Source organism: Phyllopteryx taeniolatus, chromosome 13 (genome assembly GCF_024500385.1).
Source record: "Phyllopteryx taeniolatus isolate TA_2022b chromosome 13, UOR_Ptae_1.2, whole genome shotgun sequence".
In the NCBI taxonomy this organism is placed as follows: Eukaryota; Metazoa; Chordata; class Actinopteri; order Syngnathiformes; family Syngnathidae; genus Phyllopteryx; species Phyllopteryx taeniolatus.
In genome coordinates this window covers 5,869,784-5,890,461 of record NC_084514.1, presented here as the reverse complement: position 1 = coordinate 5,890,461, position 20,678 = coordinate 5,869,784, and the positions used below count along the sequence as shown (strand labels likewise).

General features: G+C 40.6%; 1 protein-coding gene across 1 annotated transcript; it reads right to left on the bottom strand.

Annotated features, from left to right (window-relative positions):
* Nucleotides 1–2,396: 2,396 nt before the first annotated feature.
* On the bottom strand, nt 2,397–19,023 carry e2f2 (E2F transcription factor 2). The gene is made up of 7 exons (XM_061795495.1): nt 18,580–19,023; nt 8,145–8,238; nt 7,858–8,077; nt 6,578–6,739; nt 6,340–6,454; nt 4,775–4,940; nt 2,397–4,384 (listed from the first exon to the last, which is right to left on the bottom strand). The coding sequence occupies exons 1-7, from the start codon at nt 18,826–18,828 to the stop codon at nt 4,119–4,121; spliced, it is 1,272 nt and encodes a 423-aa protein (XP_061651479.1). The 5' UTR covers nt 18,829–19,023; the 3' UTR covers nt 2,397–4,118.
* Between the last annotated feature and the right edge of the window lie 1,655 nt (nt 19,024–20,678).

The following is a 20,678-nucleotide window of genomic DNA, read 5'->3' as shown; positions in this document are numbered from 1 at the left end:
GATCATCTGCCTCGTTTTTGATGAACACTTGAGCCTACCACACTATTGTTTTTTGAAGTTGGCCATCATGGTGGTACTTGGTGCAAACAGTTTGAGAACCACTGGTCTAGGCCAGCAGAGATCTTCCAGAAAGATTAGCGGAGTTCCCAGCAGCCCAGCAGAGATCTTCCAGAAAGATTAGCGGAGTTCCCAGCAGCCCAGAGGACGACCATGCCCCCCCACCCACCCCTTCCTTCTCCTCATTCCCCTCTGTTGACTCAGCTCCGGCAGGTCCTGCTATCAATTTACGAGCGGCGTCAAGGCAGGAGGAGACCCGGGCTTACAGTAATGCGGCACCTCTTTTTTGGCCAACATGCATGACTGAGAATGGGAGGAAATGGGCAAAGTTTGAATCATTTTTATTTAGCGCTCCAAAACAAGAACATGAAGTCTGTAAAAAAAAAACAAAAAAAAAAACGGTCTGTCAAAACCTATGTTGGACTGTTTTCAAAAAGTCTGTGATTCCATGACTCAGCAGACAGCAGAGTTGGGTGGTGCATGGGGACAAGAAGTCAACCCAACAGACCGTTTATAGTTGTCTAACCTGTTTGTGAGCCACAAATGCAGCGTGATGTGTTTCATAACAATCTGTGGACTTATAGGTGGCGACTTTCTACGTCGTTGGTTGTCTGCATGTCAATCATAACGTCATATGAGTGACTGACTGGTCAGTCCTTCTTCACTGGCCAGTCTGTCATTACCTAGTACAGCCATTAGATGGCACCAAAGCAATATTTTTATATTCGACGGTGCTTTGGCCTGAGCGCAACAACAGCAAATTTTGGGAATGCCGAGCTGCGAATATGCAGGATTTACTGTATGGTGGTAATATTAAGACCACTTTCAATTCTACCCCTTCCCCTTCATTTTCCCCCTTCCCCTAAGCCTTCTGTTTGGAGGGCCAAGATGAAGGGGTAAGGCAATGGCCTGAGGAATTGGGCCGACACTTGAATACCACCAGGTCATCACCCATCGCCCCCTGTTGGCTGTGTCCTATTCAGTCTCGACAATTGTTTCCATTTCCAAGATGCCATCTTGTGTCAAATGAATGCTACTATTATAAATTGTTTTTTCTTTAATTTAAATTTGTCTGGCAGTTGCTGCAGTTTCTAAGGGTGACTGGTATTTTGAAATGGTCTATAATAAATGTTTTCTACCACATGGTACGGTGCATGTATTTCTATGTTTCATCTTTTAACTACTCCAGAAACACATTTTAATAAAAGGAACACATTTTGACAAACTGACTTTACGTTTATTGTCACTGACTCAGGGAGAATGTCGAACTCATTCACAAAGAACAATCAATATCGAAACAGTTCAAGTGAGATTCCATGTACATGTGACCTTAAAAACCTCAAATAAGAGCAGTTGTACTCAAGCCTTTTACACCAAGTCCCACCTCAAATAACACTTAGCGCTCCATGTTTGACGTATATCTGACAATTCGCTTGCTCTCGGTGTGCCCCAGAATAAGAAGTCTCGAGCGGCCGCTGCCTTTGAAAAATCAGCAAATGGCCTCTTCGACTAACATATTGGCATTTCTCTACCGAAGAGTCAAGGTTTTGGTCACAAGTTTTCCCAATGGCTTAGAGTGATTTCTGGACAAGTAAATTTGGGCCAATTTGCAACATAAAAAGTGGCATAAAAATCCTTCATCCTCATCCGATTCTTACAAACTAGATCCCATTTCATTCGTGTTGCAAACCTCTATCCAATGACATTTGATGTTTGCAAGTTTTAGTCACATTGCTATTGTCATTTTCAGTGAAACAGGAAGTAGCCTGACAGACAAACAAGCATAAATACTTTTCAAACTTCGTTTTTCCACTTTTTGTGTTTTTGCTTTTTGACCCAATTCCAGCAGTTTAGTCATCATCCATTGACCACAGGTAGCCTGTTAGCTGACAAACACAAATATGGCTTTTAGAGACCCCCCCAGTTTTTTTCCATTTTGGCTTTTAATGCCGGCTGTATCAAAAATGCTATCAACCCACAAATTTAGTCATTACTTGAGAACCAGGAAGTAGTATGCTCACATACGAACAAACACACAAATTGAAATATGCAGGTACAGTACAAGTCTAATAATATCTTGATATTCTTGTCTGCTCATCATTTGCACTTACTAAATACACTCCTAAATCCTTCCTCCGGTGACCCCTGACCTTTTGGGGCACTCTCTGCCTTTTGTCAGCATGTTTCCAAAGCTACAAAGTTGCCGAGAACAACGCACGGCCGATGTGCGGTTCACAGTTCAGCCTCGGTCCTTTTCTCTAAATGTCACTCCTCATTCGATCATGAGTCTTTTCGCACTTACTTAGATCATGTTTGGCAACTTCAACTGCAAGACATAATGGCTTCAATATTTATTTATTTCCACGTTTTTAACAAACACAATATTACAAAAAACATTAAGTGCTGGATGTCATACAAAAAAAAATGCCTGTATGAAAACAAATCAGCAAAAATAGGTATAAATACAAAAATCATCTATATGTACAAATACCAGGAAGATAAAAAATAAATGCTGATTGAAATTACTACAAATTCTCAGAATCTATACATAGTAAAATAAATGGAAATAAAACCACTCAGGCACACACTGTATAAGACCTATTTCCCATGCTGGGGAAAAACAAACAAACAAACAAAAAAAGCAACAACAACAAACAAAAAAAACCAACAAAAATCACACCCAAAAACACACTTTCAAGTTTTGTTAGGACAGGACAGTTAGGTTATCTCTAAAAGTCCAAACAATAGCCATCTATTCAAATATTACATCTACAAATGGTGCAAGAAACCCCCGCCCCCATTTGAGCACAAAGGAGCATAAAATGACATCCTCAGAAACACAGTAGTAATTGTGCATTACTACGTCCACATAAAATTGAGGCTAATTTGGAAAAGCTTCCAAATAATCAAGAATCCTCCTTATTATTGATATTAATTCGACTTAAGCACCCTCCAAAAACTAGTTGAAAATATTGCAAACAAATGACTGAAGATGAGCTTTTTTGTGTGTGTGTTCAGTGCTGTATTATGGCTTGGCATACTTCCTTTCCAGTGATTCAAACCTGTAAAGCTTTACAATGGGCAATTAAAGCTGACGCAAAACAATGCTGCCCCCTGCAGGCCAAAGACTGGCAAGACTTTTGGGGCAAAGCAAAGAGCGAGACGTAATTCCTGAGTTAAATGTGCTATAACAACTGTCTGCTCTGTTTTGTCAATTACGTGTAATGGCTGATTGGGATACTTTGAGGAGATATTTTTATGCCAAAATTAAATAAAATATAAAGCCAATTTACCAGATGTTTAATATATCAATGAATTCAAATGTGAAATAATTGATTAAATTGTGTTTCAAAAAAATAAAATGGGAATATAATCAGAAACATTTATTTCATGCCCTTTTCTATTAATTAGTATTCGTTTGTAATTCTGCAGTGCATTGAAAAATATAATTATATATATATATTTTTAAATAAATACATTTTGAGTCACAATTTCTCTTATTTGGCTTTACATATAATTTGGCACCAAATTATTCAATTATTAATTACTCAATTAAAATGTCAAGTACAATCAGAAATAAGTATAGCTACCTTATTATTATGTATTTTACGAACAATTGAGTTCACTGCCATTCTTCATTTTGTTGTTAAATTTTCATTTTGTTTTTAAAACTTCAGAGGAACTATAATAAAAAGCACCAACAACCCACAAATGCTCATGATATTCAATAACAATATTTGATGGAAATGTACTATGACCACGGATGATTTGAAAAACTGAAACGGTTTCCCAGCCCGGTGTTAGATGTGTACTTAATGTTCTGGCCTGTGCGTGTAATGTACGAGTCATACATTTCTTTTCATAGCAGTTTGCTTGATTTTTAGCAGGACTCCACCACAAACTAATCAACTAATCTCCACAACACATTTTGGGAGGGTGGAACAGGGGTGAAGACAGAATCCCTTGAAATACAGAGCAGGTTTGGATCAGGTTCTCCCCGCCCCCGCTTCAGGGGCATACATGGCTTCATATTGTAATATTTTCAAAATGTTCCGTCACCTCTACAAGAGATCATTGAGGTCGTATGTGTCGAAGAAGTCAGACACGCCCTCGCCGTCCTCCAGGCTCCACAGGTAGTCACTGTGGTCCAGATGGGGGGAGAAACTGACGAAGGGGGCGCCGCTGGGGTCGGCAGGGAAGGACGCGCCGGGTAGTTGGTCCTCGGTCATTTGCAACAAGCTGGGGGGCAAACCCAGCAGACGCGCCACATCCAGCAGAGAGGAGGAAGACGAGGAAGAGGTCGGAGCGGCCGCTGTGGACACGCTCTCTGCATTTGTTTGGGGGGGGGGGGGTGAAAAACATTTCCTAAATATTTCATGGGAAATGTGACAATATAATATAGTGGAAGCTAAAATGTTGCGAGATTGGTTACTCGGATTTATACTCGGATGTCAAGGCACCAGTGTGTATTTATTTGGTATAATGTAGATGGAGAATTATTATTGATGAATCAACTCCACAACCACGCTACGAAACCTTAATTTGAAACCCTAACCGTTGTTTGAAAACCTAAACCAGCTTTGAAACCATAACCCTCGTTTGAAATCCCAATCCAGGCTTCCAACCCTAATTTGAAACGCAAACCTTGGCTTACAATCCTAATTTGAAACCTGAACCCTTGTTTAAAACCATAAACCAGGATAAAGTCCAAGCATACCTTCAACAAGCTCTTCTTTGACGCTGCTGAGGCTTGCTGGTGTTGCAGTGGGCTTTTCTGGTGTGACTGAGCTTTTAACCGGACTGGCGTCTTCGAGTCCCTCCTCTGGACACAGGTACACTTCTACGGGACCATTCTTACTCTTCAGATAGATCTGCAACGAGCCCTGACAATAAGAAAAACACTGCTAGTCATTGATTGATATTGTTTTAAAGATTCATTTTGATGAGATGGAAGAATGTGAATGTTCAGCCTGAGCTAACCTATTGCCGTTGTTTTGTGTTCTTTCGGTAACTGTCTAGAATGCCAAAAGATGTCGCAAAAGCTCGAGGTAATGGGAAAGTAGTAGTAGGTGTCAAGGAAGTACAGTGGAACCTCGATTTTTCTCAGCCCTAGTTTCCATAGATTTGCATGTTGAAGCGATACATCTCAACTGATACGCTAACATCTTTGTATGTCGGGGAGGAGCTAAGTTTAGCCTGGGTGGTTAGTGGAAGTTACGGAGAGTCTTTGACGCATGTGCATCAACACGCGCACTTCCAGTGCATTTTTTCTCTCGAAATCACGTCATCCGTTTTAAAGGTGCCATATTTTACCAGACCAACTTTTTCTAGTATTTAGGATGTGATATTGGCTCTATGGTGCCTCAGTAAAACATGTGAAATATGAATTAAAATCGTCCGTGCATTCCTGAGTTCCAGACGTTTATCTTCTGAGAGGCCTGAAATCAAGTCATTCGAATTGCTCGATCTTATCTACGTGACTCGTGAACATCACTGCCTACCTCTCCATTTCCAAGCCAGCACTGTCAACATAACAAACAGGAGGTAACCAATCAGAGGAAAGGGGGCGGTCTTAGCCAAATATGGACAAAATGGATACAAAACTGGGTCAAACAGCAGTAGCTGTCAGAGGGGCCTTATCTGAACACTCATGACAAAACCATCCATCCATCCATTTTCTTTACCGCTTATCTACACTCGGGTTGCAGGCTGCTGGAGCCTATCCCAGCTATCTTTGGGCGGGAGACGGGGTACACCCTGAACCGGTCGCCAGCCAATCGCAAGGCACATAGGAAAAAAAACAACCATTCGCACTCACATTCACACCTACGGGCAATTTCGTCAGTCAACCTACCATGCATGTTTTGGGATGTGGGAGGAAACCGGAGTGCCCGGACGAAAACCCACGCAGGCACAGGGAGAACATGCAAACTTCACCCAGCCGGGGCCTGGATTCGCACTCCGGTCCCCAGAACTGTGAGGTAACCAGTCGTTCACCGTGTCGGCCAAAACCAAGGTGTTTTTTGACACTTTTAAACTACATCCATGTTAGAGAGACAATCTATTGAGCACAAAATAGCTAAAATATGGGACCTTAGGGGAAATACTGTAAAATGAGTTTAAAATGATATAAACTCGATAAACTACAGACCCAAAAGGAAAGTCACGGTCAGACAGTGAGCGGCAGGCGTTTAGACACAATGGAGTGTCGTGGAAGCTGAATGGGGTGAGAAACAAGAAGAGCGCAAAGTCAAAAGAGTCGAATAAAAGACGCGTCCTCACCCCCTCCGTGTCTGGCACCTCCAGCTTGGTCTCAGAGGGGGCGTTAACAGCGATCACCGTCTGCTCTCGGAGGCTGCCGATGGAGCGGATGTCCTGGTATGTCACATAGCCCAGCGTGAAAGTGATGGGTTAAGGAGGGAACGGTAGCCAAAAAAGAAGATAGTGGATGTAAAACATAACAGCGCCCAGAGATCCGGCCCCCACGCCTTAAGTTTGACATCGGTGATATAAAGGATATCTTTGGCTGTCTTTGTGCTCTGTGAGCTGTTTGAGTTGTGCGCTGATGGAGTGGATGAGCTCGTCCAGCGATCGCTCGGCTCGCTCCAAGTCTCCGAGATCTTTGCGCAACGCTCGGGCCTTCTCTCCTCCGCTGGCGCCGCCCTCGAAAACATCTCCAACCCTGCGAGAACAACACAACCGAGTGTTTGTTTTCTCTTCCAAAGAAAATACGGTTTCTCCTTCAAAATACCGTTGCACCGTGGGAAATTGGGGGGGAAAAAACAAAAAAACATGCTGCATTGGAATCATCAGTCAGAACAAAACACGCTAACTAGAGAATATAATTTCTGTAGAAATTGCTTGTGAATGCTGAGGCGCTGAAATGAAATGCTGTAGGAATTCACTTAATTGTTCAAATTTAGAATGTGAGACGAAAAAATGTGAGAGGAGAAGGTAAAGGTGTAAAATATCTCTTATTTTGAGAATTTTATTGTGAAAATGTGGGAACGCTATAAATCGCTACATATCCTGAACGAGGTGAACAGATTAAAGTTAGAATGTCTTGAATCAGTTGAGAAATGTGGAAGGAGGAGGTCGACATGTAAAATGTCCACATTAATTTGGGAATGTTGGAGTGGAAAAAGTCAAATAGTGGAAATTTCAGTATTTTGAGATATGTGAAAAATAGTTCCCAAGATGTCCTGAACCAAACCATTTCAAATTGAAATGTGAGAAATACAAGCTTGAAGTTTTTAAATGAGTGGCCAGATTGTAACGGGGGGAAAAAAAACAAAAGAAAAATTACGTGCTTTAATTTTGAATGGTTCGGATTGCGGGATCAACAGACTCCTAAACAGCAGGGGGCGGCGACGCCCTGTAATTCTAATGGACTTTCACTATTTCCCAGAGAGAAGAAAAGCTACACATTGTTTTCATACATTCTTTTGGTGGAAAATTTAGAATTTTGGGAAAACTGAGAATTTTGGGAATGTGAAAAATAGCGGCTTGAATGTGCAGAATTTTTTTGAATATTTGGAAGTTTGAATGGTTTGAAATTGGTACATTTGAAAAGAATTAATTTCTTCACCGCATCCTGATATCTCTGTTTTGGTGTTTATGACACTATTTTGAATATTACAGTATATCTGATGTCGCCAGACCAACTTCGATAAATGGACCTTTGATCCATTGAAAAAATTTTGCCGCCATCTAAGATTTGTATTCAGTTACCCCTGGTCTATAGCCACTACGGCCGTGTCAAACTATCAAAATGACAGGGGTTTTCTTCCTTGTACTTACAGCCACTGGATGTTGTTCTTTGACTTTTTCCGGATGAGCTGGACTCCTTCGAGGACATTGGTGATGTCGTAGATCCTCCTCTTTTGGACCTCCAGCACCTCCGTGGCCCAGTTCAGGTCCAGGACGCCATCGGGGGACTCGGCGATGAGGCCCACAAATTTCTTGGTCAGCAGGCCCAGCGAGGTGTCGTACCTCGTCCGCTCACCCGGCGACTTCGGGGCTAAAAGGCATTAAAAAACTCTAGTACCCTACAATAAAAATGTTCCTTTTTTATTTTGTGTTCTTACTTCTTGGACTTGCCGCAATGCTGCCGCCTTTGCCTTTTGGGGTGCGGAACTCAGGGAGGAAAACTGGGTCTTCAAGATCCAACTTCCTTTTAGCCTACAGAAAGAAGAGATGATGCGTTTTAAGTTACACATAAAAATATAAAGGACAAAAGTAGGCCCCTTCAAGTCTGCGGCGTACTGTGTATTAACAGCCTTCCTGCATAACAAAACCCATTGACGTTGAATAAGTGCAAGTTCTGAAGTAAATCATAAAAGTGTGCCACAATGCAAGGCAAAAGAGCCCTGTCATAAATGTGCCAACAGCTCTCAAGTGCAGGAAAAAAGCATTCAATCACACTTTTCCAAGCAATTCAATTCAAGAGGGGCTGCTGGGACAAGGAGGTGGAAGGGGGTGTAATCATCATCTGTCAACCCACTGCCTGCAGAAAGTCAGAAATCCTCAAAAAAACAAACAAAACAAACAAACAAACAGCTGAACAGAACAGCTGTAAAACACTTTATAGATTTTTGATGATAATTTTGTAATAATAAAAAATGTCATAAGATTACCAGGAATAAAAGTTTTTTTTCCCCAAAAATGAAGTTGTACTCATTACAACAAAATAAGTCTTAATGTTGAAGAGAAAAGTCATATTTTTACAAAAAATAAATTAAATTAAGAACATTTTTCAAGAATAAAGTCACATTGTCACAAAAAATTGTACGTTTATAAAAAAAAAAAGGTTGTAAGACTCAGAGAGAAGTTAGATTTTTGCCCCCCAAAAAAAGGCATAACATTACAGGAAAAAAATCTTTCAGAATAAGGTCATTATATGTTGAGAAATTTTGTCAGATAAAATTAGCTTTTTCTTAGAATAAAGTTGCAAGGTTACGAGAATACATTTGCAATGTTACGGGAAAAAACAGTTATGCTTTGAAAGAAAATGTGTGCAGGAATACAAGGCATTCACAAATTGACTACAGGTATGTGCTGCTTTTGGGGGGAACCTATCCTCAATTATTTGCAAAAAAGAAAAAAAAATCTCATTGATTTATTTGTCCTATGGCTAAAGCCCTATCTAACGTCAAAATAGTGCTTTGGTGCCACCTTGTGGCATATTGTTGCCAAGGGAGGGATTATATTAAAGTGAAGGGAGGAGCTTCGTTTAGTCAGGCCATATGCCCTTATCTCATAGGAAAAGTGTTTTTCTGCCACCTGAAAATATATATATATATTAATTATAAATATAATGTATTTATTCATCTATGTCAGCAGCACAATTAAACCGTAACAATTAAATGCTCTTCCATTAGATGGCAGAAGGAAAAATAAATCTGTGCATCCAACGGTTCCTGCGAGGAAAAAGGCAGGCGGACTACACACTGCAAGTCAATTTGTAAATACCTTGAGGCGAGATCATCATTATTCATATTATTTGTGACATTTTTCTTAGATGGTGTGTCGAGATTTCTCTAAATATAAAACGGGTGCCAGCTGGCCCGTTAAAGGTTAGGAAACACTGCCTTAGCTTTCAAACCTGCATGACAGGTTACGAGTTGGCATTAAACGTTGAACTTTGACGCCAGCCTTGAAAGTGTGTTTGGAACATTCTTTGATAGAAGGCCAAAATGACGCTCTGGGGCAACAAACAATTCCACGCAACAGTCAATTTGGGCTTCTTGGACCACACCTCACAGACTGGAGGCGGAGACACCGAAAGACATTTGCTGCCAACGTTTACCATCCTTGTGGCGTTCAATCTTCCTCCTCTGTAAAAACTTGGCAAGTCGACACTCTTCTGCAATGCCCGAGAAGCTACTTGTTGTTGCTAATTATCCTAGACAGCTGGCAATCTCCGGGACGCGAAATGTGTTGAGACGTGTTGGAGAGTGAAAGCCGCTATTGTGCTAGCGCGCTAATGTGCGCCACGTCCACCTGTTAGCCGGCGACATCTGGAGCTGTACGGAATGTATAGTAAGCGTGTGGGCTAATGTAGGAAAAATACTGAACACGCACAAGCACATAAAGGACAAAATGTTTCTTCAAAAGAAAATGCTGACTATTAACATCTCCTTTGATAAAGACCTAATCATAATAGTGCCTTAAAAGACATTTAAGAGCAAAAAAAAAAAAAAGTGTGCAGTATACGCACAGGTGGCTAAAGTATTCACACTATGTACTAACGTACAGACTGAAATGTAAAAGCTTTGCTAATGTTGTGAACAATGTAACAAAAAATGCTAAATTAGCTAACGATAACTAAAAAGATACACCTTACTTGTACGTGTCGTTCTGATTAGATGAAAAGAACACTACTTTGCTTTGACAACACTATTTTTTTTTGCCTAGAAAACGCTATTTAATGAACCCCTGCATATTCACATTTCGGCATTTGCAAATCTGGCAGATTTGTTTTTAAACCTATTCTCTGTTATTTGCTGAAAAACAAACCTATTTGCTGTTTTTGTGGCCAGGTCAAAGCAGTCGTTTTCTGCTGGCATCTTCTCCGTAAATTACTGTACTTACATAGTTTTGCTATTTGCGACAGGCCTATTGTTCGCTATCCCCCACGAATAGCAGGCTTTCCCTATATTTAGCCATGGAAACCAAATATTTTCCCACAAAACCACGAGATTGCAATAAAACCATTATATTTTGCCTTGTAAATTTTATATTTTATACATTACAATTACATTTATTACATAGCCAGCTGCACTCCAGTCACGAAGCCGCGATGGAGGCAGCTGCCTAGCGAGCCGTTCGGCAAGCGCTAAATCTCAAGCCCCGTAACCCCCTCAGCTCCGCGCTTCTCGGCTCCTTTCCGGCCGGCCCCGTTCCTGTCACAAAGCCGGGGCAGGAACGTTGTGTAAAGAGCAATGGTTTAATAAAATATAATTTCAGTTGTCCTGTCACAATTTCAGTTGATTACTTGTGGTATTCTAAAGAAGCAGTTGTGTATTTCTTTTTACTCACATTATTAACACACAGACGTACCATGACATCCAATTTATATATATACACCAGAGTCTATGTTCGTCTTCATCTCTTATTTCTCTTATCTGTATATTCCTTTTACATGTGTTCAAACTAATACACCTGGCGCCTCATGTACAAAAAGTGCGTACGCACAAAAACGTGGCGTACGTTCTTTTTCACGGCAAAGGTCAGATGTATAAAGAGTGACATGATCGTGGAAATGTGCAGTGCCTCACGGCAACTTCATGGCTGGCGTCCGCACGTTTCTACAGGTTTTGGTGCTTAGAGGTGATGCTGGGAAACTGTTATCATAAATCTGCACATAAAGAGACACATGTACAATTAGCGCCGATGATGATTTCAACAATGTCATTGAAGCAAGGACTCAGAATTCATTTGTTAACCAGTGTATTTAATGAACCACTGATATTTGTGAGGACACCTATTAATTGATCAAGGCGATCATTTATGCCGCCTATTGCCCTCACAATTGGTTCGTGACTCCAGCACATGCATTGAGAAAGTTTAAAAAAATAAAAATAAAAAAATAAAAAGTCCTTTGAATGAACTTAATTTGAACATGTACATTGGTTGCAAATGATTAAAATGTGTTAAAAATGCCTTTTTTAAGGAGAAGTGGGGTAAATTATGTAATTTTAACACATTTTAATTATGTGCAACTGATGTACGTTCAAATTAAGTAAATTCAAAGGACTCTTTTTATCAGTCTGCACGGGTGCGTCAGCAGCCGGTTGTTGGAGCGTAATTGCGTTCCGACCCTGGGGATGCCGGAGGAGACGACAGGGACGGTGGACGAATCCCCTGAACATGTAGCGCGTAGTTGCGACTGTACATAAAAATAGTCCTTTGAATTTCCTTAATTTGAACATGTACATCGGTTGCACATGCTTAAAATGTGTTGAAATGACATAATTTACCCCTCTTCTCCTAAAAACAATTTATGATTTTTTTTCAGTGTGCGCGTCTTCTCCTGTGTATTAAAATAATAAATTGAGTCATCAAAAAGGACTCAAAGTTTTTGATAACCTCTTCGATATGCTAATGTGCTTCTATTGGAATTCAAAAGATTGATCAAATACCATGCATACAACATTTACGCATGAATCTTTATCTCACGGCTGAGTGTAGGTTACTGTATGAACACATTTGTTATGAGTTATAAAAATACTTGGTGTTGACCTTGTGGCGTGATCATAGTCAGCCACATGTGCTCCCACCACCCGAGAGTAGTGTCACACATGATCGCAGCGATTCTCTCCTCTCCGTGCCGGTTCTTCCGCCTGTTCTGGCCACACTTTGGCGGTGGGCAGCTGTCCACCTTAATGTCTGACCACTTCTTTTTTAGTTCAGAGTGTGTGCGCTTTTCCGACCCCACAGCATCGAAAGCCGCACACGCGCTGTCCCATTCGCTCCTCTTCCGCGAGTTGTTAACGCCAGAGTACAGCGTGCCAAAGAGGACTTTCTTGCGCACCTCCACTTCACTGAGCAACTTCACATTCAGAAGAATTATTTTTCTTCATTACCTTGCTCATTGTCCTTTTTTCCTGATCATGCCGAGATTGGGATCTCAGGTGCAAGGTTCATTTAAATATGATTAGCATATTTAAATGTGGGCGTGGACGGGGAGGAGTCGGCTACTCCAACATATGCGCTCATTTCCACGTTGATTGGAATGTACGAAGGAAATGTGCTTGGATTCATGCGTACGCACAGATTCATACATTTGGATATTTTTGTGCGTACGACGTTTTCTGGATTTCGGCGTACGCCATGTTTCAGTAGGAAATCCACGCAAGTCTTTGTACACGAGGCCCCAGGTAACTGAAATGCCTTGTGTCGCAGGTTACATGCCATTTTCAAGAGGTTTGCGTTTTTGAACAATATTTAGTTCAAATAAAACATTACAATTGCAACATGTTATGGCATTATCAAGCATCAGTACTCTGTATCGGCCCTAACTCAAATGTAAGTACTTGTAGATGTACTCGGTCTGAAAAAGAAGTCGTATTGGTTCATCCCTAATACGCCAAACACAGCAAAATATATGATATGACAGATAAACTATATCATAAAAAGTGTACTGTTGGTGGTTAAGATGGACAAATCTAAATATGTTGGCTTATATATGATTACCTGATTTTTTTTCTTGAAAACAACAAAAATATTACAAATGTTCTTTTCCCCCAAATCTGGCACCTAAATTATCTTCCGATTCTGGGATTACCCATCCCGTAGTTCAGTTCCCTATGAACTTGTAAGGCAGTTGAGAATGTGATAATGTTACTTGAAACATTGAATGTCCAGTTAAACTCGCCCCAGGGTTTGGTTATTAAGGTTTTGGTTGCTGTTGTACAGGTGGAGAATGGCCGTTTTAGGCTACAGTCCATAGAAGGGGATCCTCTGACAGGGTGGGTGTGTGTGTGTGTGTGTCTGTGTGTGTGTGTGTGTGTGTGTATATATATATATATATATATATATATATATATATATATATATATATATATATATATATATATATATATATATGCACGTTTAGTCCCTTTTAAGACGTTGACAGGCCACGTTCATCAAATTTAACACCTGTCTTTCAGTAAATGTAAATGTAACCAGTAAGAGATGGAACAAAGTTACATCACAATATTTGAATACACTGCAAAAATATTTTTGATAAACTTTATGAAACATTTTACAGCTTTGTCCCTGCAGGTTTAGATACGCCAAATTTAAAACTTTTCCTTCATTAAATGTGACCAACAAGAGTCACAAAATGTTAAGATATTTCAGTGATACTTTTAAAATATGGTATGAAAACGTTTTATACTGTAGGTAGGAGTCCCCAGAATTAAGGAAGAACATTTTAAGACCTCTCCTTCACTAAATATGACCACAAGTCATTTTAGAAAGTATAGATGTACAAAGATGATAAGCCATTACAATAAAGTTGTGGGAAAGAGCAGTGGAGGCTACACCCAGGACAGAAGTGCGTATTTGTGAGCAACAGTATGGTTTCGTGCCTAGGATGCATTATTTGCCTTGAGGGTATTGATGGAGAAGTAAAGAGGTCAGAAGCACATTTTGTCTTTGTGGATCTAAAGAAAGCCTATGACAGGTACCCAAAGAGGTATGCATGACAAATACGAGAAGTATGTGAGAATAATACAGGATCTGTAGGAGAGCTGTACGATCGTAGTGAAGTGTGCTATACGACCACAGTGAAGTGTGTTGTGGGTGGGACAGAGGAATTTCATCTGTAGATGGGAGTGCATCAGGGATCAACTCTGAGTCCCGTCCTGTTTGCAATAGTGATGGACAGGCTGACAGATGACATTTGACTGGAAGCCCCATGGACCATGATGTTGGCAGATGACTATGGGATCTGCAGTGAGAACTCAGAACAGTTCAGAGAGTGTTCAGAAGAGATAGTGAGTATATTAAAAGGATGACATGAATGGAGCTGCCAGGCAAGAGACAGGATATATATTTTTGATATACTGAATGCAAGGTCTCTGCAGGTTTAATGAAGCCACTTCAATTAAATTTAAGACTTCTCCTTCATTTAGACGTTACCTCTATGAGAGGGTGATATGGGCTCATTATATCAAAAATAGTTTAAGATATTTTGAGTCATACAGTATTTTTTTTTTAAATGACAACTAGAAGGGGAAGTTAGCCAATATGTAGTTTGTGTGGTGAGTCACAGTTCCAGTGAGGAAAAGAGCAAACTCTACTCCTTGCCCTTGATCTGCAAGCGTTGCAGTATCAGCACTCATGTCTTGCTGCGACCTCAACCCGCCTGCTCGCGCGATTACACCCAAGCAACATCACGTCACAACCTGAAGTCATCCGTCCGCCTGATTGTCACCGTAGTCGTGGAATCTCTGGCGTTGTGTGAAAAAAAAAAAACATTGCCAGCCCCGGCACCAAGCCTTTCCTGTCAGGCTTGTGTATTACCCCACATTCCATCCGAGCCAAGGGCAAGTTACAGAACGACCGCAAAAGAACTACTCTTTAGTACACAAACCCCCAACTGGCTACCACACCCTTGTAGTCATAGTCTAAGGGCAACAATAGCTGTATTGCCAAAGCCATTGTCAATGTGTTTTCTTTCATAATGAGTTGGGTGGATCTGCCGTTTTTAGCTTGTTTTTCGCTTTGGCAGGGCTTGACTACATGCAAACTCCCCCGAAAAACCTTTTAGATCTATCAGTCCAGGTCTGCTCGAAGGCGTTTTTCAGTGTAAACACATACAGTCGTGACCATTGTCAAAACATGAGGCGACAGCCTGTCTTGGGGGTTGGACAGGGGTCCCACACTGAGGTTCCAAGCGCCGCAATCAAACATGCTTTGACCTCCCGAGACGAAAGCGCTTTGAATTGACAGTTGAATGCGCTGGTTGCTTATGCGTACGACACAAACGGCGCGTAACCTTTCTGTTATGCGGTAAACAGCGACTGTTACGTGTCTGTTCCATTCAATTTAAAGTAGGGAGCACAAAGTGTCAAATGTGAAAGTGAAAAAGAATGTGTCGGAATTTGCATGGAAGACTTTTTTATATATATATATATATCAGAGACATTTGTGACATTTGTGAAATATATATATATATATATATATATATATATACACATTGGCACCACAATCAACAGGACACTGATTGATTGGCTTTTACTCCAGTGAAAGTGATTAAAAGGAGCCTTAGTCACACTTTCTTTCTTAGTTACTTTTCTTTTACAAGCTCATTGACACACTAAACTCTACAACATCCTTTTACTTTCTACAGCTTGACTGAAAAACCCATTTTACTTTCCAACTTGGTGTTCAGTTAAATATGGCTCCTGCAAAGTTCTGAGCACTGTAGTCAAGCCGCCGTGTCACATGAGGACATCAAGCCAAAGAGGAATTGAACAACGGACAATGTTGCAACAATTACAGCAGTGGAAAATGGTGCACTTGTATGTCTCATGTCACATAAAAGAAAATTTGAAACTGAATTTTTTTTCTCTTGCAATTTTTATAATTTGCACAAGATTACACCTTCTAAAAAACTAAACATACTTTTCTCACAATATTAAAACAGTTTTCTTGTATGATTACAACCTAAAAATAATAAAAGGCATCATTTTTCCTCAAAATATTACAAATGTATGGTTGTAAAATAAAAAATTTAAATCCAGCCATCATCTGTTTCCTTTACCACAGAGAACAATATTCTGAGGAGTTGGATAATTTTACGTTAAACAACATCTCTAAAGGATTAATGAATTATCAAATTTCATTTTCGCTTCTAAATATTACTTTTACTCTATCACATCGAGCTACATTCTGCTTGCTACTTTTATTTGTTTTATCAGAGACATTTGTGACTCAGGCGCTGTCACGTGATTGTTTCACCAATCCAACCTAACCACTAGCAAAGTAATCACGGCAGAGAGAAACTTTGTTTTATAAATATTCAGCCATTTTGCACGATATCACGACAATATTGACAACCATCCATGACTGCTTTGTTCACAATAACCGTGATGCCATTTTCATACCATTTCATCTTTTTTTTTTTTTTTTTTTTTTTTTTAAAAACAGGTTTAATAACATTTTGCACTCGCTCTCATCTTAGCAATATGACATTGGACACATACTATAGCATGCTACGTACCGTATATACGCAAAGACACGTGTGGGAGGGAAGCGAATACCACTATCAGTGTGAAAACACTCCAAGTCTATTGCGTCCTTATCAGCAGCACTTCTGATGACAGTACAATAAAGACTATCAGCACGCTACTACAGGGGTGTGCAACTTGCCGCCCATGGACCACAGATAATATTTATAATTTGGTTTACCATGTAATTATAAAAACAATGAAATATGCAGTGATAATCCATAAAAATAAACATTTATTTGCTGGTCGCATCATACGTGGACGACCTAAATGCATCGTCTCTGAGGGCAGGTGGCCCCCTCGCTGTACTAATCCTCTTGGGGCGGCTACTAGGGAGGACAAGCCCGAGGGCGAGGGGTGGGTCAACATGAGATTTGGAGCTAACTACAATGTCACCCCCTTAACCTTTTTAGCTTTGGGCCAATATGACAAACAACAGCTGGTACGGGGGAAATACAGCTCACATTGGAATTTATTTCCCGCTTGAGTTGTGCTTGTCTAAGACTCCAGTTGTCCATTATGACCTTTGGAACCTGCCCCTTCCCTCCTGAGGTGAACAGGTTACACAGGCAGACCTGTCTCCCTGTGAGCTGTTACACGAGTGTCATCACTAAAATAAAAAAAAAAGGATGAAAAGTAAAAACAAATGGAGACTAGTTGATGCCGATGCCAGATATTTCCTCGCTGATATGATACAAAGTCTGGTATTGCCGATACCGATATCAAATACTCAGGATACACTGATACAACTTTTTTTCAGACCGAGTAAGAGTACAAGTACTTACAGTACATTTGAAAAGTCACCGATACCACATAATACATACATACACGTTTAAAATTACAGACGTAATGATAATGCCATTACGTCATGGCATGTTTCAACCAATAATAATACTTTTTAAGAGTAACAACTTGTCATTACAAGGCAACATCAATGATAGAATAAATCCCATAGAGTATTACAAAACAAAACAAAATGTCACTCTAAAGGCGACAGATCAAAGTTTGGGTTCATAATGGAAGCTGTTTTGAGCTCATTACACAGTAAAATACAAAACACAGTCGAAATAGGAACACCTATTTATCAACTATAGGTAGTGGCACCGAGTAGTTAGTTAGTTAGTCAGTAAATATTGATATTTTGTGCTGTATCATGAAGAGAGCAGCATGTAACGGTTAAAAAAGTTCTGATATTGATATGTTATATGACAGTATTGATATATCTTTCCGCTCAATACTAATGGAGACATTTTCTCTTTTTAGAACTTTGCAATAATAGTGCACCACACACAAATAAAAAAATAAATAAATAATTGAATTAAAACTTAAAATATTCATATTATGTCACATATCGGGAAGGCTGGTATCATCACTATTTCTATCTGTATCCATCCAATAATGATGAGACACTGTCTTTTAGTAACTTTTCAAGAATCCAAACATGGAAATCAGTCGTATTTATCAAACGCACACCAATACTAATAACTTTCCTATAAATAATGATGATTTGTTGTCCTGGTATAATGGTCTCTATAGTTCATTATTGATCCACCCAACACCAATAAATAAATAACAATAACTTTTCTGATATTGATATTTGTCCTGTATCTGAAGGCTGTTATCATAGTATCGATCCCCATTTTCTCATATACTATACTGTAATAATTTGGCCAGTATGCAGCCCTCTCAAATATGTTTGTCTCTATTGTGTCTTCGCACGTCAACACCAATTCAAACATGCATACCAGTGCAACATTATTCCACCCACACACAGAGGGTTCGTTGTTCGATTCCTTACCGGCAGCCGTCCGGTGGTCGATCGGATGGGCTTCTGGTCGGGTCCGTGGGGGGTCGAGTAGAGGCTGTGGGATCTTTGTTCCACCACGGCGGTGTTGGGGCAGATCTGGCTGAAGTAGCCCACCGGTACCGTGCTCAGGGGGGGGCTGGACAGGCCGCTGCTGAACAACTCGCCGGCCAGGAGCTTCATCTTGGACTGGCCGCACGGAAGTCCCGACGCCTGAGTGACGCCTTTGGGCAGGCGCATCATTGTACCCGAAGAGGACCCGGATTAAAACAAAAATAAAATTTAAAAAAAAGTCGATTTAGGCTTTATACGAGTTCTATAAGTCTAAATGGTGTCTAAAGTATGCATGCAAGAAACAACAAGACATCGGTTCCGAGTGGTGACGTCACCTAAAACGTGAACGAAGCCTGTTAAAATGTGCACACAAATTCGCCTCACAACAAGCCACAAAAAAAAAAAAAAAAAAAAAAAAAAAGCTGACCAAAGTATGTTCAAAAGTCCAGAAGGTCGCACAGAAAGACCACCGAGGGTTCGCGGAGTTGTGCTTCCGGCCTGCTTTTTTTTTTTTTTTTTTTTTTTTCTTCTCCCCGTCGTGTGTTTGTGAGTGTGTGACCCAGTCCGCGCCAAAGTCAGCAGGCAGGCTGCCTCGCTTCTTCTCCATTCAACGTTTTAGCGCCAAAGTTCGTCGCGCGAAATTTAGATCTCCCGCGGTTGGAGCTCGACGCTGATTGGCCGGCGGCACGCTCGGCTCGCCCTCATTTGCATAATACAGTTGGGGAGACACGAAAGTGGGGCCGGGGAGCAGGGGGAGGGGCTCGGTTGCTCTTAAAGAGACAGTAGCCCCTTTTTCTTTCCTTTGAGGACACATTGTTCTTGTAGTGCTGGAAACGGAACAAAAGTGATAGTTTGAATACTATTAGGAAAAATATGATCAGCATAGATTTACAACCCAAATTCCAATGAAGTTGGGACGTTGTGTTAAACATAAATAAAAACAGAATACAATGATTTGCAAATCATGTTCAACTTATATTTAATTGAATACACTACAAAGACAAGATATTTAATGTTCAAACTGACAAACTTTATTGTTTTTAGCAAATAATCATTAACTTAGAATTTTATGGCTGCAACACGTTGCAAAAAACTGGGACAGGTGGCAAAAAAGACTGAGAAAGTTGAGGAATACTCATCAAACACTTGTTTGGAACATCCCACAGGTGAACAGGCTAATTGCAGGTGGGTGCCATGATTGGGTATAAAAGGAGCTTCCCTGAATTGCTCAGTCATTCACAAGCAAAGATGGGGCGAGGTTCACCTCTTTGTGAACACATGCGTTTAAGGACAATGTTCCTCAACGTACAATTGCAAGGAATTTACTGATTTCATCAATTACGGTCAATAATATCATCAAAACGTTTAGAGAATCTGGAGAAATCACTGCATGTAAGCGGCAAGGCCGAAAACCAACATTGAATGCCCGTGACCTTTGATCCCTCAGGCGGCACTGCATCAAAAACCGACATCAATGTGGAAAGGCTATCACCACATGGGCTCAGGAAGACTTCAGAAAACAAATGTCAGTAAATACAGTTCGGTGCTACATCTGTAAGTGCAACTTGAAACTCTACTATGCAAAGCAAAAGCCATTTATCAACAACACCCAGAAACGCCGCCGGCTTCTCTGGGCCCGAGCTCATCTAAGATGGACTGATGCAAAGTGGAAAAGTGTTTTGTGGTGCGACGAGTCCACATTTCAAATTGTTTTGGGAAATTGTGGACGTCGTGTCCTCTGGCCCAAAGAGGAAAAGAACCATCTGGACTGTTATGGACGCAAAGTTCAAAAGCCAGCATCTGTGATGGCATGGGCCTGTGTTACTGCCAATGGCTTGGGTAACTTACACATCTGTGAAGGCACCATTAACGCTGAAAGGTACAAACAGGTGTTGGAGAAACATATGCTGCCATCCAAGCAACGTCTTTTTCATGGACGCCCCTGCTTATTTCAGCAAGACAATGCCAAACCACATTCTGCACGTGTTACGTGGCTTTGTAGTAAAAGAGTGCGGGTACTAGACTGGCCTGCCTGCAGT

Coding starts and splice junctions, on each gene's coding strand:
- e2f2 (XM_061795495.1), bottom strand. CDS start 18,828: ATGATGCGCCTGCCCAAAGGCGTCACTCAGGCGTCGGGACTTCCGTGC. Junction 8,078..8,144: donor CATTGCGGCAAGTCCAAGAA/GTAAGAACACAA, acceptor AATGCCTTTTAG/CCCCGAAGTCGCCGGGTGAG. Junction 4,385..4,774: donor CAAAGAAGAGCTTGTTGAAG/GTATGCTTGGAC, acceptor AAACAAATGCAG/AGAGCGTGTCCACAGCGGCC.